The sequence below is a fragment of the Diachasmimorpha longicaudata genome, chromosome 19 (assembly GCF_034640455.1).
Source record: "Diachasmimorpha longicaudata isolate KC_UGA_2023 chromosome 19, iyDiaLong2, whole genome shotgun sequence".
NCBI classification, from domain to species: Eukaryota; Metazoa; Arthropoda; class Insecta; order Hymenoptera; family Braconidae; genus Diachasmimorpha; species Diachasmimorpha longicaudata.
Genome location: NC_087243.1, coordinates 3,080,086 through 3,105,396, shown reverse-complemented (window position 1 = coordinate 3,105,396; position 25,311 = coordinate 3,080,086). Strand labels below are relative to the sequence as shown.

General features: G+C 39.3%; 1 protein-coding gene across 5 annotated transcripts in view; it reads left to right on the top strand.

The window, feature by feature from the left end:
* Positions 1-25,311, top strand: part of LOC135171266 (zinc finger protein ush) — a 72,937-nt gene that overhangs the window by 32,376 nt on the left and 15,250 nt on the right. The window contains exon 1 of one of the 5 annotated variants that reach the window (XM_064137694.1): positions 12,737-13,366. The exons of 3 other annotated variants lie outside the window; for them this stretch is intronic. In XM_064137694.1, coding sequence (XP_063993764.1) covers positions 13,315-13,366 — 52 coding nt within the window. In that variant the 5' untranslated portion in view covers positions 12,737-13,314. Of the gene's footprint in view, positions 1-12,736; positions 13,367-19,635; positions 19,724-25,311 lie in introns of those variants that run through there. One more of the 5 variants, XM_064137697.1, reaches the window with a different exon arrangement.

The window sequence follows — 25,311 nt, the reverse complement described above, 5'->3', positions numbered from 1 at the left end:
TCACTCTTGGCATCTATACTATATTCCCTTCTACTACACCACCACCCCACCCCCCACCCCCTCCCTCACCCTCTTGAAATTTACGTATTTCAATGGAGGTATTTTTCGCTATTTTTTGAATTAAAAATTTTATTTATAAATTACAATATTTTCTGCAGCTCTATATCATTAATTTAATCATCGAGAGGGTGGGGTATGCACCTATTTACTGATTACTCATAATTTTTAATTTAATTATCAATCACTTAATTTATAAAATTTAATGAGCGATAATTTTTTGGTGAATTTCTATCGAAAATTCAAATAAATTATTTTTTGAATAATAATTCATTCATCATCATGAGAATTATTTCTCGTATCTCATGATTATGACTTCCACTCTGGCGATTAATGATTCCAATGTTAATCATAAAAATTCCTTCAACGCAATATTGCTTTACCATTTTTTTTTTCTGATGAATATAAATCGAATGTCTGGACGCGTTGCCATACAAATCGAATAGAAGTGTGCTACAGCGGGTGGGGTAAGGGGGGATGAGTGGGTGGTATACCTCACCCACTGGGTGAATGAGGGGTGGTGGAAGTTTTTTTGGTGGTGGGGGAGCCTTGAGAGTTGCGGCGCCACTGGACGAAGATAAGGGACAACGTTATCGGGACTGCGCGGCTGTTCTTATCAACGATCGTTCCTCCACTCCCACCCCTCCATCCCTCTCTACTCTACCTATACCTCACCTCCTTCCATTTTACCACCGCCTTCACCCTCTACCACCCCTCTCCCCCCCCCCCTCCGACAGTTGCCTCGCCGTTACGCCGCGTATATATCCACCCGGGGCGATGTTATCGTCTAACTAGCTCCAGCTACTGATTCTATCTTGGTATTCCTGACTCTGTACGAGAGGGAGGGTGGGGGGTGGGATGGAAAGAGGGAGGAGGAAACGCTTGGGACATTAAAATCAAAATGAAAGATACATTATGTCAATAATATATCGTATAAATCATTTTCAAAGGATAAAATATTTGTTTTATCGATTTGATTATGATATTTTTAAAAATAATAATTAATTATAATTAATTATTGATTAATTATTGATGTGAGGGTTTTTTTAAAATAATTCACGGATTAATCACCGATTCATCTGTCATTATCTTCGTGTAAATTCGATGAGAGAAATCCTAACAAGAGGTGGATAATTTACTGAGTGGAATGTCAATTGATCCGGCTGTTTAACATGACGTGTTATAACTCCCCCGTCGATCAAGTACACGTACTTGAGGGTTATATACATCTATGTACGATATCGTTTGCCACATCGTGCTGGTTGGGTACATACGCCGTTGGCCTATCGTTGAGATATGTTAATTTCAATGGCGCCTGTATTACTTACAGCATCTTCCGTTCATCCTCTATTCGTCTCTCCCCCACTTCTCCATCCCCCCTCTCCTCCCCTTCTTTAGGAACCAGTACAGACACCATTGAAATTAGATCGTGGCGTCGTCACTGACGCAATATCCGTTTTTTTAACGTTTTTTTTTTATTTAAAACTCCTACGCTCGTCGATACAAATCACTTTAGTCTTCAGTTTCAATTAATTTTATGAAGTAAAAATCATTATTTTTTTATTAATGATTAGGGGTTGGAGGGTAGGGGTTGAGGGGTTGAGGGGTTGATTATTGGTTTTTATTTTTATATTATTTTATTTATTTATTCGTTGTGGAATAGGTGATAGTGTCGGGTTATTTTCGAGTTGATTAATCAATTTAAAAAATAGTTATAATAAAATATATTAAAATTAAAAATAAAGTGGCATTTTAATGCGAATGAGGGGGTAAAAAAGAGGAGACGTAGCTGGAGAAAAATCCGACTCTGGAGGTGCGCTATCTGCGTAGATAGGATGAGAAAAACACTCATTTTTATACCGTCAAAATGTGTTATCTCACCCGTGCGGCTCGCCTCCACCCCCTTCTTCCCCACCTCCACCCACCCCCTCCGTACACTCTTCACTCGTGAGGCTCACCCCTCAGGGGCAGAATTAACTCGCTACCCAGATATATCCAACGTTTAGCCCCACATACACATTCACACGGGTTTTCTGACTTCTCCATATTCCTCACCCTCTTCTTCATCCCTCCGTAACTCCCCCCTGGTCTCGCCCGGACATTCGTATCGTCTGCCAGTTGTCTGTGCTATGGGGTCAGCTCATCTAGATGACGATGACATAAAATTTCAGTCTCAATTATGAATTTTAAAGCCATTCGTTTTCCTTCATTATATCACAAATTAATTATTTTTCATTAAATTGGAAATATTCTGGTTTAATTATTGTCATTATAATTTTTAGGGTTTTTTTTTCTTCTGCAGATTATTCCCTTTTTAATTGAGAGTATGAAACTTTACCCTCAATTTAAAATATTCAGAGTCAGCTCGTTTCCTTTCGAATTAACAGAAATAAAAAAAAAATTTCGAGATACAATTTATTTGATTAATTAGAAATACGTTTGATTTTCTATCGTTTTTGTCTCATTTACATTTATTAACATTTAAAATGGGGGAGTGAGGGGAGGGGGTTGATTTTTTTCGTCTTCCACACCAGTTAAAAGAAAAGACATTCTTAATAACAAGACACTTATCGTAGTTTCGGACTTTGAGAGCTTTTTTCAGGGTTGAATTAATCCAGGGGTTGAAGTAAACGGTCCTCCCTCTTCATCCTGTCCAATTTGTCACCGTTGGAGTTGGAAAGTATTTAAAAAGTTGACTCGAGAGAGTGGATAGCCCCCGGGCCAATGCCTCCTAATCTACTTTCTTATTTTACTCCGGGACTGATGTCACCCTTCTTCTTTTTTTCCACTTCACCCTCTGGACCCTGACTGTCACTTATTTTTAAGCACCATGTCATGAAAGATGACATGAAAAAAGACAACGGAAATTTATGAGTTATTACTGTTTTGCCTATCACATCCCTTATCATTCGATTATCGGGGGGAAGTAATCGTGTGAAAAATGATGTTCTCACTGGTTTCGAGAGGAATAATAATTCGGGGAGTGAGAGGGTAGTTCCTGGGGTGGCAAAAATTTTTATTCCACAAAACAAATTTCAACCCTTAATTTTTCCCATAAATTAAACCTTAAAAATAATCAATAATAAATAGATTAATAAATTAATTCACGAGATACAATACACGAACGATGAAAAGACGCATCACCGAGTACATGAGGGGGTTAAAGAGGGTGGATAACGGTAAAGCGTTTCACGAGGGACAAGACAGCGAGTGGTGTGAGAGAAATGGGATGAACTCGAATAGAAAGAGAAGTAATCGAGGGAGTTGAAGGGGGTGGGGTTGGATTTAAAGCAGTGGTAAAGACAAAAGGAGAGTACTCACTCGCATCATTCATCCCCCTACCCCCTACCCTCTTGCCATTTGCGTTACCAATCGCCAATCCACCGACACTTATTCACCCACCGAAGCCACAGCCCCTGGTTGAACAAGAACATGGCATATCTACATCCCACAAAACGACGCCATCCACCCCCCCATTCACCCCCCAACCCTCATCACACTCTTTGCAATGTAGTTACTCGCTATTCAGTTCAACTCTCTCATTCTCGCGATTATTATTACCGATACATCCACTTTGCGCCTTTTCATTTCGTCTCGTTGATACTTTGCCACGTATGTGTGCGGTTATGGATGCCGAGGGGGGGGTGGTAAAAGGGGGTGGAATGAGATTAGAGGATTTTGCTGTGAATGGAACTGGCACTTTTGTCCGTTGGAAATACAATTATGAGGTGGAGCACGTACGAATTGGGGATGAGAAAATTTTCTTCTTCAAAGAGTTAAGTTTTTTTGAGGGATGAAGGGGATAGGGGTGGCTCTCGATGACTCCTCGGTTTTCAGGGCGATTGGGAGAGTAATGCGGGAAATAAAAGAATTTTATTTGTGTTAATTCGTGAAGGGTTAAATTCTGAGGTAATTTTAGGGTTAATTAATCAAGACAAATGTCGATGAGATGTTTTCAACCCCAATCGGCCATGTTAGTTTCAAGTATCGAAGTGTATAAAATCTTGAGTCTCGATTTTCATGGCGTCGTGATCGAGAGACCCGGGAGGGATCGATTTATCTCGGTTCCTCATCCACTTCTTGAAGAAATGTAAAATAAGAGGAACGAAAGATGTGCAAGTGATACCGTGCGCGCAGATAGCTTCACCTCTCCCTCTCCCTCTCCCACCCTCATTTTTTTTTTAATCCAACAATACCCAATCCTAAAACCAAAGGGAGTTTGTGCCAGTACAAGTGATCTCTCACCGACTTCTCCAGCTAGTGAATATAAGATAAATATTATGTACAAAATTTATACCGTTTCGGTGAAGTTGAATTATGATTTACAGTTATCGATTTCACGATTCGTCGATACATTTGCGATTTTTTAAATAAATCCTAACGGCATTGGGCACGATTTTGAATGAATGTAAAGGTGGTACCGTGGATTGTTGGAGTGAAAGTGATCTAGATGAATTTCATTTGAAATATCCTGATGAAATTGGCTGATTGACGAGGTCGTCTTGAATCTGATTAGAAATGTAACAGTTCAGGGGAAATAATTTCCAGTGAATGTCATGAATATTCTTTGGGAATTTTTTATTCCATTATTATTCATAGTGAGATATATTTATTTATCCGTTGACGGAATGTGAATGTTATTCATCTCGCGAATTGTGGAAACGAATGAGTTGACGTGGAGGAGACACGAGTGAAGGGAACTTGAAGCGGGTCCTAATTTCCGATGGAATTCGTGACTCGAATTCCCGAACTGACCCGGGGCATTCGTGAGACGGAATTATATAGGGGGTAGGGGGGGGGGGGTGTTAAAGAGGGAGAGTGGTATTCAAGAGGGTTAGGGTGGATCCTATGTTCGGTCTCTTCCACGAGGATGATTTAACGATTTATCACGACGCTTTTTCATGCCAATCGGTGTTACCCCCATTCTTCAACCCCCAAATCGTTATATAGCGAAGCGATTGCACTTATACCCCTTTCACATCGCTTGATGAAGTCATTCCGAGGTATCCACTCGTCGAGTGGGAGTCGAGAGAGCCCACGAACGATTGGAAAATCGATTTTTCACGAACTGATAATCAATAAATAAATCGATTTCAAAAAAATCTTCAAAATATCGATTTATTTCAGGTAAAATGTTAAATCTCCGGTTCCAAAAATTCCAAATAATTCTTTATCATCCCAAATATCAATTTACCCACCCTGCCATCCCTCACCCCTTGAAAACCCCTAAAATCCCAAGAAATTTCTCTAAAAAACTTGAAAAAAAAAAATCGAGAATCGCCAGATATTTGACAGATCTTCATAAAGGCACACACAACTGCACGGCAACGATAAGGGAATCGCAAACGGGCATCTCGCCGCCCTCTGGAGCCAACGTCAACCCTCTGTACCCAACTCCTACTCTCCCCCTCACCTCTTTCAACCCCCCACTGAACCCCGCGGAACTCTCGGAGGTACTCAGTCAGTGGTGGCGCTATCATTTTTCCACACGAGTGGGCGACAGCACTGCGGTTCCCTCACTTTAACCCCCTCATTCCCTTTTACAACTGCAACCCCACCCCCTTCAGTTGCCATCACACACTGGGCTATTCTCACCAGCAAGATGACACTTGATATCACAAATCATAAACCCCCCAAAATTTTCCTGTATCTCTCGTGAAGTTTGAGGGGAAGATTATCGAATCATATTTCCAGAATTCGATGGATTTCCATATCGTTCAACCGAAATTCATTGATTTCAGGGGGGGGGGCGAGGGGGGATGGGGATTGAGGTAGTGAGGGGAAGTGGTTGAAGTTTGTGACTCGTTATCGCATTGGCATACGATGGTCTGAGTGAAAATGCAGACGTCGTGGAAAGACGTTATCGAGGGAGTGGAAAACTTGTCACAAACTCGGCGTGTCCTCGGCAACGATGTTACTTTGATGCTGTCTATCCCTGTCGATTCATCCATTTAGTAGTAGGGGGTGGAGCGAGGGGAGGGGAGGGTGTAGTATTTTAGACGTCCGGGATGAGGCGATTTTTGCGACAATTTTCCCCCGATTTATCGAATTATTCAGAAATTTTTTTATAAAATATTTTCCTGTCGGTTCTGGTACCTTTTGGTCCTCTTTGGAGATCATAGTCTCATGTGTAGCGCGCAGCGTACGATTCTCGGATTAAAAATACTCTGGGGGAAGATAAAAAAAAAAAGGAGAAAATGAGGGGAAAACTACGTCCGATAGAATTGAATATCTGGGGACGAACGTCACGGTTCGTCTGAAATATGAGGGATACCTTCCCCTTTACCTTGCACACGATGCATTAGCGCTAATCTCCGCTCTTTAGTCCTTTCTTTATCTCCATCCTGCGTCCACTCGCTTCCCCCCTTCCCCCCCCTGTCTCTCTCTCACACACTCTCCTGAGTCTCAGAGAAAAGATAGAGGCGATAGGGAAGAGAATAAGGAGACGGGGGAATAAAAAAAGAGGGAAAAGGAGAGATAAAAAAATTAAAAGATACGAGACATACCTGCTGAACATTGTCTAGACTTCTCTGATATGTCCTACTCCCATCTACCAGTTATATACTTATTTTTATTTTATTTTTTCATCTTTTGATTTTTGAGTTTATGCCCATTCTCCGGACGATCTAATCGCGGTATCCGTTAGTGGCCACCGCATTTCCACTCGGGTTTGACACACGGAATATCATTAGAGGGTTTTTTATATATTTTTATTATAAACAAAACCGGATTTGAAGTTTTGGTTTAAGTGAATCATGTGTCTCGGTGAAATTACGGTGCGACTGTGAATTTTATTGGGTTGAGAATTGGGAGAAAAATGTCTTGAGTAACTTTCCATTCTCCGAAGTGGAAAGTAAAAATTGAGGTGTTGAAATTGTCGCATGTCACGGATTAATGAATTACTTTAACGATTGAATTGGGTTAATCAAAGGTCAGGCTTGGAATTTTATTTAATTTTAGTTCCTGAATTTTTTAGGTTAATAATAAATTGAGGATAAATTTAGTTTGACTTTCATTTCATTTTAAATTGAATTTTCCGAGATGTTTTATTATCGTCGACGTATAGTCAAGTTTGATAGTCTGTCTGGTTGAAATTATACTGTCGTGGAATGAATTCAATCATAAATGACAAGAAAAACACCTCGAGTAACTTTACCACCCCCCTTGGGTATCAAGAAAAACCGGAAAACTTCAAATTACCCCACGTCACGAATAAATCCATCTCTACAAATTGAATTAAACTCTAAATTTGACACGAGTCAATCTCCCCCACCCTGAATTTTATTAAACTACCCGTCCAAGTGACGAATGGAGATACGCCCGGGGTATGAGCCAACTGGACTAAATGAAAAAAAAAAAAAAAACAATGTAAAAAAATCGTCGTTATTTTTATGGATCCTCACTCCTTTTTTTTTTTTTATCAAATCCCAACACTCATCCTCACCCCCTCCACAGCTCCGACGGTGGGGAGACGAGACCGGGAACGAAATAAAAAAAAACTTCGAGACTCTAACGACCTGCATTTTAAAGTATCGAATATTCGTTTTGACATATTATCGTGTTTCAATCTGAAAATTTTTGAAAAGACGACAGTTCTGTCTCTTCGATTCTCAAGCCCTCGACTAACGAGCAATCGATCTCACTTGGGCTGAAACTCGTGGCTATTCGGAGCGAAGATAAAAGTCAGATCGTGGGGATAAGGAGATGATTTTTTTTTGGGGATTGGGTATCAAGTTGAATCATTAAAATTCATCGGAAATCACTTCACCGATGGTTGTACTATCGATCTGTGGGAGGAGAAATTATTAGAATATTTTATTTCATCGGTGAGACCTGGAATCGATATCAATCAATAAATTTATAACCGATGAGGCTAAAAAATTTTTTTAATCACAAAATAATTCATTATTCCATTAATTAGTCTGATAATAATCGAACGATTGTGATGAGCAGAGGTGAAAAATTGTTGTTTATTAGATTATTATTATATTTAAACAACATTTCACCTGATCCTTCTATTAAAGAGTCGAGGAAATGCCCACCGATGGTCGAGATTATTATCAATAAATATTTATACCCATTCGCACCCAAATCAATTTGTGATTAGTTAAGTATCTGTTTGGGGAATGATGAGAACAGTAGATGAGTACATAAATACATTCCGGTGGGACAGAAAACATCGATTTGCCATTAAGCCATTAGCAATGTTGGCTGTCCACCCAGGGAGGATCGGTAGCTTTCACTCTGAATTCCAACTTTACGACGCGAGTTCAACATCGTTTTCAACCACTAGAATTACGTAATACCCGGGGGTCTTTGAGGTTGAGGGTCTCCAGGTGGATGAGTCGAATTTTTTACGAAGATTCACGTGACCATCTTACCTCCATTGCCCGCACTGGGATATCCGGTGTCAAGAGGCTCATCTTCAAGACGGGAAGTACATTGACAAGCGTATCGGGACCTCACACCGACTTGGCTAATTCTTTTCTTGTGTTTTTTTGGGGGGTATGAGGGGCGGGGGAGTGGGTGAGACCGACAGATGGAGGGTTTTCTTGAGTGGATTATGAGGTTCATTGGATTTATCCAGTTGATTTCCCACAGAAAAGGAATTTTCATTTTTTTTATCACTCTGGGAAATTATCTTAACGCAAATTTTACTATTTTATTTTATACTGGCAAAATACTCGAGGTATTTATTATTATTTTTAATTAAAAGAGAATCAATTATTACATTGAACGTGAAATTTTCTCTTTTAAAATAACGATTATTTTTTAAAAAAAGTTTCTTCACTGAGAGTTGACCAATCTTCTTTGATTTTTTACTTGAAATCCATTCCCATTATCAATTCCCCCCTCCTCCTCCTCTCCCCCCCTGATTTTCTCATAAAATCCAATTCAAAAACCGCCTAATCTCCCATCCATCACAAAAAGAAGGGTCTCGCGACCATAAAACTCCTCGACGTCTGCATGAAAATAGAAAAGAGAACCAGTCCCATCCAACCCGATAGTTATTTATCTTATCAAAGCGATGAGGCAAAAAGAAGTTAAAAAAAAAAAAAAATCTAAAACCAAAGGGGGGAAAAAAAAATGAATTCTCGATTGCTCGAGTCGATTCAACACAACCACGAGAGTTTTTTTAAAGCAAAGATGAGGGAGATGAATCCACACAGTGGATCCCATTTATCGAGAATGCCAAGGTCAGATTATTGATAATGTGTTGGAGAAGTTTTTGGACTTGTGAGTGCGTCAGACTATGCGTACATACAACATTAGCCCCTGAGGTCTTAATAAATCCATTCAAGACACGATCGAGTGGTGATTTTAGGTATCGGGGTCGATGTACTCTGTATGCAGAGACATCGGGCATTTATAGATGCAGTTGGTGTGTCGATAGAATGGGGGAGGGAAATAAAGGTGGAGTCGGGGATAGTTAAATGTTTTATGGGAGTGAAAATCATTTCATTTGGTCGACGGTGAAAATTGAATATCGAATGGGGGGGGGGAAAAAAAATATTTTAACCGAATAGTTGATCCGATTTTTCAACTGCGTACGCAGATAGAAAATTTAATGCCCATCACATTTTGGAAATTAATTTTAGAATATTTTGGGAGCCCTAAATCGTCTCACGAGTCGAATGTCGTCGGCCAAATCGTGTTATCTCTATTATTTCCCAAGAAATAGCCGAAAAATGGGGTGGTCCCAAGTTCGGGCCCTTTTTCGGGGCCCACGAGGCCCCTCACAAGCCCCAAAATTCCTATAAAAAAATATAAATTCGTCTGGTCATGACAATCGTCGGTGAACGATTGTCACTAATATCTCTCTCACTCAAAAAAAAAAATATAAATCTACCCCATTAGATAATACATCACTGATTAAAACACATCAGGGGGATGTGCCTGCAGGTGTATGCAGGGAATGTTCTTTTTTTAATCCTTTAAAATTCCCATGTTCGCAATTATGATTACGTCAGGGAGAAAGAGGAGCTCGAGCCGATTAGGATGTACCAGGGAGAGCTAGTTTGCCTCGTCAAAATGTGGAGAACAAATGGTGGGTCACTGAGGGTTGGACGTTGGTCACGAATAGAGAAAGGGCGAGAGAGAGTGAGGAGGGGGGAGAGGGTGGGAGTGTTTCCGAGATTACGCAAATGAGAAACGACCCCCTGTGACATTCAGGGAATCTCCGGGTTTTCGTGTCCATTTCATCTCAATTTTTTTTGTGCAGAAAGTGCAAGTCTATTTTTCAAGTGGCGGAGGGAAAGGGAAAGGGGGGAGGCAAAGGTAACAAATAGGTTCTTGTCGATTGGTCAGAGCTGGATGACGATGAAAGCTGGGGAACAAAGCCTACTCCATTTATCCGTGGGAATCAACTCGACTTTGACAAATCACCAGCGAAGATCGCACTATCTTTGAATTTCCTGTCTATCCCCTTGAGTTTAACGTGGCTCATTCTCCTCCATCGTCCGGTGATAGTAGATTTTTTTAGTTGATTTTGTGGTGATAAGGTTTTTTGATGCACGAGGTACGGTAATAAATCAACTGCAGTTGTAAAAAATGGTAAATGATATGTGTGAAATATTTAGAAAAACAGTTTTATGGAATAGCGAATGGAAAATTCATTTTAATTAACTTAATTAATTTTTTTCCAATCAATTATCATTTTTTAAACGTTCGAGGGAGTTAACATTTGTCTTCGGGAACGATGAAATATTATTTCTTTGAGACACTCAGGATTTTCGGTTCGATTTTACGATATTTTTTTATCAAACTTTTTGAGCGACAGAACAGAGAAATCACTGTTGCACTCTCTCATTTCCCTTATCCCCCTCCCCCCCACATCGGTGGATTGATCTCAAGTATATACAGTGAATGTGCAACACAGAGGAGAGAGTCTCGTTGCCACGAGGATCTCGACGTTGAAGATAACGCGGGCGCCAGGGAGAGCATCTCTTTTCAGACTCACCAAGAGGCCAGCGGTCACCGACTCCATCAACCCGCCTCAATTAAAAACAGAAAAAAAAAAAATCCCCAGGAAAAATTATCGGTTTCCGTGGTACTTCATGATATTCCCTAGACCGTTGAATTTTTCCGACGATTTTCCACTGCATTTTCCGAATTATTTACAAAACTTTTAATTTATCATTCCATATGATAATCTCCCGAATTTCCTAGACCTTCATGACAGTCCAAAGGGCGACAACTCCATCATTAATTATCATCCCTTTCAGTCAATTTTTCCCCCCAAAAAAATCGTGACGTGAAATATTTCCTGGGGATTTTTTTTTTCGATTAAATTATTTGAAAATATTTATTATAAAAATTGAAATTCTCTGCACGGCACGTCGCGTTAATTCCCCTATTTGTTGATAAATTTTTTAAAACTTTCGTAATAGTCAATGGTATGTATATGATGGCGTATCGAGTTTGGCTCGCGCGTGGGCTCCCGAAGCTCGGTGAACGCTTGGCCACGAATAGGTGGCCGCCGGTCTCTCGCGCGTTTTCTGGTGATATCACTGTTGCCGATCTGGAACGAGGCCGATAACGCCCGTCCCGGACCCAAGAAAACGAAGGAGCGCTCTCTCTATACCGATAACACATTTTGTCTCACTCACACACACAACACTTGCGACGATACAAACCCCCGGGGCTGTTACCGTCTACTCCCTTCCATTTTCAACTTATTTTTATTCCAACTGAGTCAAAGTGCAGGCTGCACTACCTACAGTTGCACACTGTGCACTAAATCACTGAGGAAAAATCACAATTTTTCTTTTTCAAACGTCTCCCCATTTTTTTTCTTCTCTTTAATTTTATTTATTCATTTTGGTTAATTTTTTGGGTGATAAGGATGCGGTTTTATTCGCCTTGTTATCGTCGTTTTGAATATCTCATGGAGATATACAAAATTCAACGAGTGGATTTATTTATCTGGAGATGATAATTGAAGTGATACTGCAATTTTTGCAAGGCAATCAATTTTTTATATTTTTTTATTTCAAAATTTATCATGAAAGTTGCAAAATTCACTGGGATTTCCACATATCATTCTACCCCCTCTCAAATACATTGAAATATATTTTTATATCAATTTTTTAGTGACATTTATTCACTAAAATGACGTCTCATTCCTCGAAATTGATATCTTTTCGACAATCGATTTTGTAATTCCACCATCTGCTGTTTATTTAAATAGAAAATTATCTCATCCAGTCACATCCTGCCAGTTACGATAAAACAACAATTCAAATAACGAATTAATTTCTCCGAACAAAAATGAGAAAAAAAAAATTTAAAAAAACACAAATGACGACTGAAAAAAGAATTCACCCGATAACGTTGTGAATAATCGCTTATATGAATGTACGTATTATAATCATAATCGTTATCTCCCTCTTGGCCTTATCACAATACTGGTTATCGTTAAACTTGCACGCGTGTATTCGATACATACAACCAGTGACTGCAATTTCTCACACAGTTGTAGACAGTGTAACGACAGTGAGGTGACTCTCCCTCAGGTACGAAATAACGTACCAAGGTCAGAGTTACCATGGCCATGGTTGTATCAAAAGTGGGGAATGTGTGCGACTGGAGAGGGGAGATAAATGTTTAACTTGACAAAGTGCAAGGGAGTGATTGTGGGGGAAGTGGGGGGGGGGGGGGGGGGAGAGGTAAGACAGTAAAAAAAAAAAAAAACAGTGATAAGGGTTTCAGGTAGTTCTCTTTGGTGTACGCAGTGGTTGTTTCAGTGCAAGTCAGACAGTTTTAGATGTTCCTGGGAGGTGAAAGGGTCTCCGAACATCTCACCCCTATTTTTAAAATTAATTTCCGATTATTTGAGTCGATATAATGCTATGGAAAATTATTTATTTTATTAAATTTGGTGGAGTAAAGGTGGGGAGTTTTTTGTTAGTCTGAGGGTGATTTGTTTTATTTGTTTAAAAGTAAGACAACTGTCTTCATCAAATGGGTATTATATAGGGGCGTCAGTCAAGCCCACACGTAACATCTCGGTGCGATTATTCATGCACGTTGCGCCCTCGTGACAATAGACAAGAGAGTGGGCCACCCGTGGGCCAGTCGTGATCAAGATCCGAGGGAGTCCAGTGTGTATATTATATTATAATAATACAGAGTGTGTGAAAGGGAAGACTCATCTCGCCATTGGTGTGTGACGTGTTCCATTGTACTGGGATCAGAATGAGGGAATTTCATCATCGGTTGTGAGAATTATTATTGTTTAACTGTTATTATTAAATCATGAGTGTTTTATTGTGGAGACAGAGACGACTGAATCTCAAGAGTTTGACGAGTGAGTTAAACATAATAATTTTTTTCTGAAGGGAATTAAAATGTTTGTAATATTTTTTTGTTTAATTATTAAGGGGTTGATGGTAATTTATTCCTGGAATATTAATTCAACACTTGGGTTTGGGTTAAAAAAAACAAGATTAGTTATTCGTAAAAAGGTAAATGTGTCGAAATATTACGAGTGATGAATTATTTAAAACGATTTTTTGAAAAATAATTGAAACAATGGAGGAGAAATTCATTAGTTTAAATTTTATCGGATCTTATCACTCGCGAGCCATCATTATACTCGTTTTTTTCCTCTCCTCAAATCTATAATTACCCAAAAATTTAAAAATCTAATCACTCGTAGGATCTGATTCAGTAGATTATACCGATCGTTATCAGACCGACGATTAAAATTATTGATGAGCTTGGCTCGGAGTCTACCACGTTTGTTTATCGTATACAATCTATAACTGAATAATCCTCTGATGATTGTTCATCGTTGAGTGAACGAGGGGGAGTATATTTTTATCGAAAACTTTTCCATATCTCAGGTCAATCTTGGGTTCAGGAATAACCCAACTTATTTATCTGGAATCTGACTTCAATACAATGTATCTCACGGTCGATTTTATTTGTTAAAAAAAAATTCCCATTTTTTTTTTTCAATTCAGCGATTGACTTATTAATTTACCCATATGATTGATATTTTTTAGAAATTTCTCTACCTTTAATTATTATTCATCGCCATTTTAACTTCATCAGCTGAAGAATCTCGTTCTCAATCTCCAGTACTCGAACATTTTTATTCTCGTTCATTTATTTCTCCTTAAGTGAAGAATAAAATGAGTTGGGGGGGAGGGAAGGGCGGTGGTGTGGGGAGGGCTATAAGGGTGGTGAACACCCAGAGGGCTTCCACGAAAAGCAACAACGAAATAAAAGATAAGGATGGGGGAGGGTTAACCAACAAGCAAATTAACACGTGGGAGGGTCCTGATCGGCCAATGAGATAATTGTGCAACGAGGGGCTTCTCGCATCCTCCAACTTTTTTTTTACCCCTTTCCCTCCCCCCTCGTTGATCCATCGTCTCGTGAAACCGATCGACCCCACGAAAAACTGGACGATTAATCGATCAGTTCAATCGATTTCCCCAAAATTCCACGATATTTTTAATATTTTTCAAAATATTCTTTTGCTGAAGCATTTAAACTCACTTTTGGGGAGGAATTCAATGAAAAATTACCTCCACTATCATCCCTTCATGCATCACCATTTTCTCTCAACACTTACCCCTCGAACATTCCCTCAAAAAAATTTCAATTCATATAAAATACAAAAGAGAATTTTTTTTTTCAAAACTATTACACAATTCTCGTCAAAATTATTCGCGTATCAATTCAGATAACAACCCCCTCCCTAAAAAAAAAAAATTCCTTCACCTCAACCAGAGCATAGACAACACCAATTCAAAAAACCACTGATAAGAATAAACCTATTACTTACACCAATTCAGATAAATAAAAATTAACAATGCAGTTGTATCAGTTGTCCGTACATTCTGTCAAGTTTCTGAATATAAAAATGCCCGGTGAGTGCGATAAGGAGTGCGATAGAACGGGGCCAAACATTTGCCTGGTGGCTCGTTGCCGTAGCAAAGAGGGGAGTTAGGGGAGGGTTGAAAATGAAAAAAAAAAACCTACGATAAGATTCTCTATCTCCTGAGAAACCCCGAGCATTTTATATGTGACACCAAAGTCCTCTGAGCCCCATTCAATGTACATTTTTTTTTTACTCACACAAATGTAGAGCTGTATGAGCATTCACGTGAGGTCTTGAGGTTCTTTCCCTTGAAATGGAGACAGCTATTTTTAATGAAGCCCTCTGTTAAACCCACCCCCTCAATCCCTCACCCCCTGAAGAACTGCAACTGGCGGCGATGCGATATCGTCCGGGAACTGGTCCATTACCACGTCAGACGCCACATATTTTTATTATATTTGATATTAATAATTTTAATTTGTGGGAGAGGGAAGGGGGGGCATTGAAGATTACCCTGATGATTACCCTGGCATCGACAGTTGACCGGAAACATCAGTCTATCACTGATAATAACTTTCCGATGGTATTTGTGGGATTTTTCTCGCTGCAGTTGTTTAAAATTTTTTATCCACACGGTATGCCAATGCCTTCCGGCTCTAAATGAAGTATCCACATGTACTCGAGTGCAGAGGGGGATCGGATATCCTATCCTCTGATCTAGAACCAACAGCAATTAGCTGGGGGGTCAAGGTTCGAGTGAATCAGTGGGCGTTTCGGGTTGATGACGAGACAAGTCAACAAATTCCGTAGAAAATCATCAAAAATTAAAAAAAATAAATGTTATAATTTATCATTTAACATTTATCATGTCCTGATATTTTGACGTACCACTCAATCAACTAAAAATGGTCCACAGGGAATTTTCGTTTATGTTTTATGTCTTGAGAGGTGTGCGAGTGGCACCACAATTTTTAATGATTATTTCTCTCCCTCTTTTGATAAAATTATTGATCCAGAATAATCGATGGTATTTGGTCTCTACCATACCCTCGAATAGGTGGAATAAAGTGAAAATGTTGTCGATTAACACGTTGTTTGTATAGGCCAATGTATAATAACAGGTTGCATAGGTACCCATTTGTATCTCGAGGAGGGCATCTCGGGTTCGCTTATATACCGCTGTGGTTTCGTACACGTGGGGTTGAGATCAGGGTGAGCCCGAGACCGACGATAGCGAGCGAGATGGAAGGTTATGTGGTCGAGGAAAGGAGAATCCTCGGGGTTTTTTTTTTTTTTTTTATTCGTTTCTCCTCTCGATCCGCTTATATGTGTGCGAAAGTTAAAAATTTACTGTATCTCCATTGGATCACGAGCGTCCTCTTTCTTTCTTCCTCCGCACCTGGCATCGTGATCTACCTCGGGGGAGCCAATTCCCTTCCTCACTCCTTTCTATCTCACTTTGGACGAATTGTAAATAAATAGTGCGAAATTTCACTTGAATTTATTGTTTAAATATTCCTCAGTTATTTTTACTTCAAACTCTAGAATTTTTGGAGTGAATTTGTTGATAATTTTGGTCAAAAAACAACTCTCATTGAATATCAGGAAATTTTGAGGAAATAATGAAGGAAAATGTCAATAAAATTTCCCTTTTTTAAAATTAAAATAATAAAAATTAAATTAAATCGAATAAAATTGAAAAAATGAGGTAAAAAAATTATCTGAAACAGCGTTGAGTTGAATCGGGAATATCTTCTCCCCGGATTGAGGTTTTCAAACCCCCCGCACTCGAGCTACGGTGGAATAAGAGATGACGATCATCGATAAGGGCATAAGGCGACTCCTCGCGTCGTTTCGCGGCCACGGCCTGCCAGGACGATCAGTACACAACGTGTAAGTTATGAGAAGAGACGAGGAGAGAGGCACTGAGGTATCCCCTCATCCCACCTCACCCCCATCCCAACCCCTTTTATTTTTTTCTCTCCCCGGGATTTTTTTTTTTACTCCGGTGATTTTTGCGATATCGACGGTGAGGATCATCCTGTCCCCACCTACCCGTCGATACACCACAAGCCTCACGTTTCACCTTAACCAATCTGTCTACACACAACACGTATGTGTGGATCCTGTCCTCATCCGCCTCCCAGGAGATTCTTATTTGGGGATTAATTTAAGGGATTAATGTTTCAATTATTTTAAGATCGATTTTCGAGGGATTTTTTCAGTTCAAACGATTATTTTTAACTTTTTATTCTGTCCAAGTGGATAATTTATTTGTTTGTGTCCTGATCGTCTGTTTGAGTTAATGAATTAGTTAATGAATTAGGAAAATCCATTGGTTATTGATAATGATAACAAACTTTTATTAAATTTTTTTTTAATTTCAAATGTATTGACAAGTCAGCGGTTTTTTTTTCACTCTTCTCCTCGAAATAGTACCGTTATATTCACCAGAATTTCACTGACGAGGGGTGGAAAAAGGGGGTGAGGTGGTGGTGACTGGCGGTGGCGACCGCGTGCGCTTCGCGATAAGCCACCCCTGCCGTCGGAGAGAGCCAGCTACCAACTTTCAGGGGGTTGTATCAAGCCTTCATTCATACCACCTTATCCCCACCCTCAGGAATCTCAATTCTACAATTTTTTATTTTGTTTATCTGTCATTGGTGCTTCCTCATAACATTTAAACAATTTTCCTCAATCTAAAAAGGAACAAAACAAATGGAACGTCATTTTCCCTCGAATGAGTGAATCAATCAACTGATCTTCCGCTCGAAAAACAATTAATTTTAGTCCCAGATATTTAATTAGTCATTAAAATATTTTTTTTTGCGAAAATTATGGTAATAAGTTGTACTGAAAATTGACGCATATTTTTCCCTCTATGATTTCCCGGAGAAATATTTTTTTTTTACACGGCATCGACAGGAAGAAAAATAAGAGTCTCTCTTATCACACAACTGGGGTGTAACGACGCCTCGTTATTAATCGGTGTTGAAGGTACCAAAACAGATAGGGGAAATGGGTAAAGTGTTGGTGGGGGGTTGGGGATGTTGTTACTTGGTGGGTATGTACGTTTTACCACTTTTGTAACACTAATACATGGACGATTCAAACGTTTATGTACGATTTTGTATCTCAGGGGTGGTATAACGTACCTATTTCCGTATCGGCCCTCTTCTGGAGATACCGAATAAAATCGGGGGTGCATTCTCACACCTCTCTAACACTCTCTCTTACTCTTACTCTGAGGATGTGGGGAAAACCGATGATTTATTCCCGTTATCTCGTTCTTTTCTCGAATTATTCTGGCGAATTAAAAATACCATTTCAATTTTTTTCCCCTCACAAAATTGTTCTCATCATTTTATTTCATTATTTATTTCTTGGAATAATAATAATAATATAAAATATGAGACAATGGGCTCTCCTCTGAATTATGCTATCGCTCATATATCACCGTGGTCTCGATAAGGTACAGTGGCGAGAGGTAATTTCTTAGCAATCAAGTAAAAGAAGATTTCGACAATTTACGTTCAGTTAAAAAAAAAAAAAATTGAGAAAGTAGAATGTTCTAATATCGCAAACTTTATCAGGCGAAGGTAGACACCAGTGTGCTTGCCAAAACGAGCTTTTCATCGAGTCGTTAGTTAGGTCGCTCCCACCACCTCTTATACCTTCACCAAAAATCCGATGGGAAGGCGAATGAGACTTATCGCCACTTAAAAACCGACACTCGCTCTGTGCTAATGCGAAAGATCGGGCATTCGTTCTGCATCAACCGTATAGTGGGTTTTGGGCTTATCGAGTTGGTTCAAATTCACGAGACTGCCTTCACTCCGGAGAAATATCCCAATTGAACTTTTTTATTTTTTTCCTCATAAAATATTATATTCCCCAAAATTAAAAAAAAATCCCCCACCCAATATTTTCACACAATACTTTAATTATTTATAAATTAACAAACTGACAGATCCCCCACCACTGCCAACTGATCAAAAAAAAAAATCAGTGAACCCAAAAGCAAAAAAAAAATATTTCTCACCCCTCGAAACCTGAATTGACTGAAAGCTCATTACTAAGTGAATCAATAACTGATACATTATCACAACTCTGAAAGGCTAGAGTGAGTTGAGGGTGGATGAGGCAGACGTGGGTGGATGGGGCAGCTCATCTCCGTCGGTAGGGGGATGGTGAGAGTGTGAGAAGTGGAAACGGATCGAGATGAGAGAGGTTGGATACTTGCTGGGACAACTCAGTCCACTTTGCTACTGGCTGGAGGGGGTGGTTGGGCTTCTCACTGCAGCCCTTCACCAGCCCTTCCCCTCACCGATTTCCACAAGTATATTGAATTTATTGAGATGAGCCTAGGGATAGCGACCAGGAGGATATTAGCTGCCTACCAACCATTCCGACGTTATATACATATAACCACTGGCTTCTCTGTTACTCCTTTTATCAGGCATTCTCTTATTCACAGGGCATTTATTAAGATCTCATTGTTGATTTATTCCAATGGGTTATTTCAACTGATCCCTCCCTTCAGACTTTTTTTTGTTAAATTGAGGGAATCCAAAGGCTCGGGGAAATTAAAAAAATTGATTTGTGAGGGGTGTGACATCACAAGGTCCTCAGAGACCTGGGAAATTCATTTCTGTTGATGGAAACTCATTTTAATTGATTTTAATTGACTATTTACTAATTATCTAATTCATTAAATGTAATAATTAATTTTTTTTCTGTTCCAGGTAAGTGTCCAAAGCCATTACCTACCGATATCTCTCCCGAGACCCCGTCAACCCCATCAACCCCCGAAATGACAGGCATATGCCAGCGGTGAGTCTAGATCCAATGAAAATATCCCCCTGTACACCTCTTCAACCCTTATCAGGCACAAGCCAGTCTCACTCCCGCAATTCAACTCGTCTCTTTCAAGATTACACATTAGCCCCCTCTCCAGGACGAAAAAAAAAACCCGTTAATTAAGCGGTTATTCTGGTCGTCCTGGGCAGACAAAAGAGTAACTGCCTTCATATCAAGGGCATCATGAGTCGCTCCAGCCACCTCACAAGCAATATAATAAGTATCAAGCAAGTTTGTCTTGCTCGGTGAGGGGGGGGGGGTTTGAAGGGGTGGAAAATGTTATCGAGTAGCCTGCGCGTGCAGTTGTACCCTACGGGCCCTACCCCTATCCGATTTGAGGTACACTGGGGTGGTATTTAGATATTCTAATGGGCGCCTGATAACGAGACGCTTGCTTCTGTGATAAAGACGACTGGGGGGTAGTGGGGTGGGGTTTTGAAGGAGTTGGGCGACAAGTCTCACCTCTTGGCAGGGCTGTATTACCTACATATAGATGTATATAACGCGTCGACGACGCTGCGCTTTGCTGATAACGGAACTGGGGGGGGGGTGTGAGTGTCACTTGTTTACGTGAATATTTATGATCAACTGTGGACACCTTGAGGAGAACTATTATTTATCAATTAAAGGGGAACAAGGGGTGATGGCAGTTGGATTTTTTAGTCATTTTGACGAGGGTTGTTTTCTATTTATTTATTTTAATAATTTAATCAAGAAAAATAGACAATAATTATTATTTTAGAGGAAAAAAAATATCTAAAGGGGTGAGGGGGGTGGGATGGGAATGGGTGAACAATACTATCACTTGTCATATTAGAATTATTATTTTAGAGTAAAAAAATTAGGGAAAGACTAATCACATGTTTAAACGAATGAATAAATTTATTATTTCATCGAGAGAAATGGAATATTTGAAGGGGTAAAAGGGGGGGGTGATGGGAATGAGCGAACGATACTATCACTTGCCATATTAGAGGAAGTTATAAATGGCTTCGAATCTAAAATTGATCTTTTGTGTCTGGCTGGGGAGAGCCAGTATTTTCCCTACGTTTCTCTTCCTCTCCTCGAGAATTCATTCCCCCCTAAAAACCGCACATATAAGTTTTATATTGTAGGTATCGATAGCGATATACATTTGGAGACTGCTATCAATCCATCCACCTCTGTCTTCGTTCCACTCACTTTTATGAAGGATTGGTATTAGAATGGCAGTCATATAGCCGTGCCACTCGGGTATATACCAAGGATGAGATGAAACTCCGCGAGATATATCGATTGTGACGCGTCTGCCCGTTTGAGATAAGCTTTATCCACACCCACCCTGCCCTTTCCTTCATCTAGCGCTCTCTTTTTCACGTCTCCAACCCTCCCGGGATTTCTGAGGGATTGACGGGACAGGGATGAATGCGATTGGACCGAAAAACCAAAGGATTAACATCTGAATTATAACAACAAATGTGAAATAGTTGTGAGGGGGTGGGTTAATTCACCTCGTCTTGTTGTGTCGTAAATATCTCGAAAATGAGGGGAAATGGCGAAATTTTTGTGAGGAGCGTTTTTGTAGGGGGAAGTATGACCTACGAAAAAGGTCCTAATGATTTTTTTTCTATTGTTTATAGATTTTGAGATATTTGAGAAAAACTGCGGTGGGAAATTAATGAAATTTTCGTATTTTAGAAGTTTACTGGGAAATTATTATTTATTTTGACAAATTAAATTCTACGATTCCAATTTTGGTGAAAATATCACCTCCTGCAATTACCCTCTTCCTCAAGATCTGGGTTAGCATCGGTTCGATATGAAGAAGGTGGATGAAGTTGGGGGTATGGGTGTGAAGGTGGGAAACAGCGATAATTTAACGATTGGAACCCGAGGGTTGGAGGTGAGAAGAGAGTGGTTTCCTGGGTGACTACAACTTAATTGGCCGAAACTGGTCCTGGGGCCCTCCTCCCTGTGTCTCACTACTTCGCAACGGCGAAGGGAGAGATGAAGTTAAACGCGTTGGATAAAGAAAGAGGTCTTATAGGCGGTGGGAATTTTAATTGGGATCGATTTGTCAGTTACTCTACACTGTTGATTTTAATCGGAGCTATTTATTTAATTAATATTTTCCTGTTTCGCGTGTTTTTTCATCAATTATTGTCGTCATCAAGGGACAAATGAGTTAATCTTCGTGGAAAATAGATTGAACACTGTCATTTCCTTATTTTATTCAGTACCAGAATTTAATTAGGGTAATGAACAAAACGAAAGATCAATTTCATCAATTAAATTAATTGGAAGCCACTTCGATTGATTTTTACAATTAAATTCCATTGATTTAAATTTAATTTTCAAGTTTTGTTTATTTTTTCGTCAATTTTTGTCGCTATCGAGGGATAAATTGGCCAATCTTCGTTGAAAATCCACTGTACAGTGTCATTTTACTATTTTATTTATGAGGAGAGGCTCATTGCATTCAGCTCATGAGAGACTACGCACACACAGCGATCCATCACGCCCGTAAATTCCTCGAGACGATAAAGATACTAACGCACACGGTAGACGTGCGGGTGGAAAAACAAAAAAAATATATATCCAGCAATTAATGAACGACTCGACAAGAATAAGAGAAAGAGATTGCGCTGGAATGTGATAAGATGCCAACTCGATGACTCGTCAATAGAATTTTTATCATCACTTTTATTGCTCGCGTTCCAACTACATTACACCTTTTTTTTTTTTTATTCCGGCCCTGGAGCGAGGACGATCATGCGGCGTGTCATTAAACGATGAAGGCAGAACCGTGGAGAAACACGAGGGGTGTAACCCAGTAGCGACCAGAAGATTTATGGGAGAAACCCGTACGGTATATGGTACATTGATTCTCCGCATTCGCATTCATATGGTTTTTGTTTTATTTATTTATTTTTTTTTCATCGGGTTCTGGTCTCTCCTTTTCGATTATTTTCCGAGAGTCTCTGAATTTGGATAATACGAAGGGGAAAAATCTGATCGTCGGGCCATGTAGGGATGCCAGAGTCCTTTTGCTAGAATGTCACTGCCCGGTGGTGCCATTTTTACAACAAAATAATTTTTTTGAAATTTTTTTTTTCGAGCTCATTTGAGGAAAAATAATTTTTTGTTGCAAATTCGTTGATTGGGAAGTGGTGAAGGGTCTAGGGAGCTAATCCAAAAATTCCCTTCACTTGTCGATAGACCTCAGGAATAAAGACGAGGTGAAGTAATAGTCCACAAGTCCTGCCCCAGCAATCCGATTGGCTTCAATGCATCCAAGTATCGACCAATCGTTTACCTTCTCACCTTTCCTTCGATTCATCGCACTCCTCTTACTCTCATTCCATCCACCCATTGAATTGATCTTTTATTCTTATTTTCAATGGTTATATTTTGTTTTTCCCAAGTACCAAGCCGATCCTCAACCTTCCACCGATCCCCAAAGGCGATGCGATTCTCGCTCGGTCTCCGCATTGTTTGGAAATACGCAGGGAGATCACTTCTGATACACGAGAATGTTTTATCCACCTCTTCGTATTTTCTTTCTCACTTTAACTTCCATCTCTTGTTATTTATTCACCTCCTTGTTAAACCAATGGTTTTTGTACTGAATTTTGTCTCACTTTTCAATGGTGATATTCCAACTCGTTCTGTTACCTTCGGCTCCTTTTTCAACTCACCTGAGAAAGCCCATGAAGTGAATTTTTTTTTTTTTCCTGGTTGGATCGTATCCATGGAGGTTTCGCTTGTACGCAATTTGTTCCCATCCAACGACGAATGCTCTCTCGCACGATGGGGGAAAATATACCGCACCACACATGTGGGCATGAGGTACGTCTTTTCGCTTGCAAAAGCCGTGTACCAGGTTGCGATTCACCTGGGGCCAATCAATTTTCCTCGGGTAGTTTCCTTATTCATCGCGGGATGAATCTTGAATCGGTGGGGGAATATTTATTGGCCTGATTGGGGAGGTTTTTTAGTCGAGAAGAATAGTTTTTCATTGGGGATGAGGGCGAAGGGTTTTCATTAGAGAATTTTCACTGGTGAATATTTTACGAAGAGAAATTTGTTAATAATAATTGGGGGAAAGTTTTGGGATCGCAGAGGGCAGGTTATGGGCTGTTTACTGGACCTAGAGTTATTTATTTATTTATTTATTTATTTGTATGGCGGATTGAGGGGTTGGGAAGTGTAGAAAAATGTTTATGTGATGAGGGGGTTGAAAGAAAGAATTTTTTCGGGGCTCGCGATATTTATTATTTTGTTTTCCATATTTTTTATTACAAATTTCACTACATTCAGTCTCTAAAGACCGAAAATCATGATGAAAATTCACTCAGTTTGTTATCCACCCGGTTGGTGTCTGTGTATTGGATATGCAAAGGTGAGAAGAGTGATGAAATGAGTAGCCTCGTGAATCTCAAACCCGACTCGATAACGAACAGGCCTGAAAGTAAATTTGCGCCCATTAACAGGACGAATGTAAATCTGGCAGTGTCCGATATTTAAATTAAAAAAAAAATAAGAAATAAAAAATTATTTATTTTTCATTCGAAAGAAGTTAATCTGAATTCCACATTTTTTTTAACATTTCTTCACACACATTTGCCGAGAAATCATCACGATTTTTTTTTATTATCACTATCTTCTCGTCATGCACACACTGATAATAACCGAATCACGGTAATTATTACGTTCGTTAGAATTACGTTAATGTGCAATCGACTTATCATTTTTTTTTTTGTCTTATCACTGGTGACCACTGACGTACGTGAGAAGTGATTATAAATTCTTTTGGGGCATGTTGAGTATTACTGTAACTACCTCTGTCGATGAATTATAAATTAATTATCAGTAATAATTTATTTTTCAAGTAGACCCTGCAATTTTCGTGAAAAAATTGACAACAGATCACGATAATAATTAATGTTCTCGTTTCACAAACATTTTCCTGACTTTTTTCCAATGAAAATTGTTGACTGAGCAGATGTTAGATGTTAATCACTCAACTCACATCATTAAATACCCAGTTTTCTCCGCTCAAACGTTTACATTACATAATTACATCGGTTCGTATAAAACGCACGTTGGAAGTCGATCCTCGATATCGATACGAACGTTAAAAATATCGAACGGTAATAGGTTTTCATCGTGACTAATATCCACTGGATTAAACACCACTCTGTAATTGTTTAAACACACCACAATCCACCCCCTCTCCCCCCCCCCCTCGATCAACTCCACTCTCGAATGTACATTAAATAATTAATTAAACCAAAATGATCGAGATATCGAATGTATCTCACGTTCACCAGTGAATTACCCCATCACATGACGTAATTCATGATTTTCCCAACTTTATTAATTAACTTTGACAAATTCATCATTTAATATTAATTAATTCATATATTTCCTCTGTTGGCTGACTATTTCAACTTTCTGCTACTTCCTAGTAAATTTTTATCATCAAAATCACTCGTTTAATTCCAATTATTCATAAATGATTCACTCGAAGGTGTAGAATAACAACTCAAAGAATTACCGTACAAAACAATGCAGTCTTT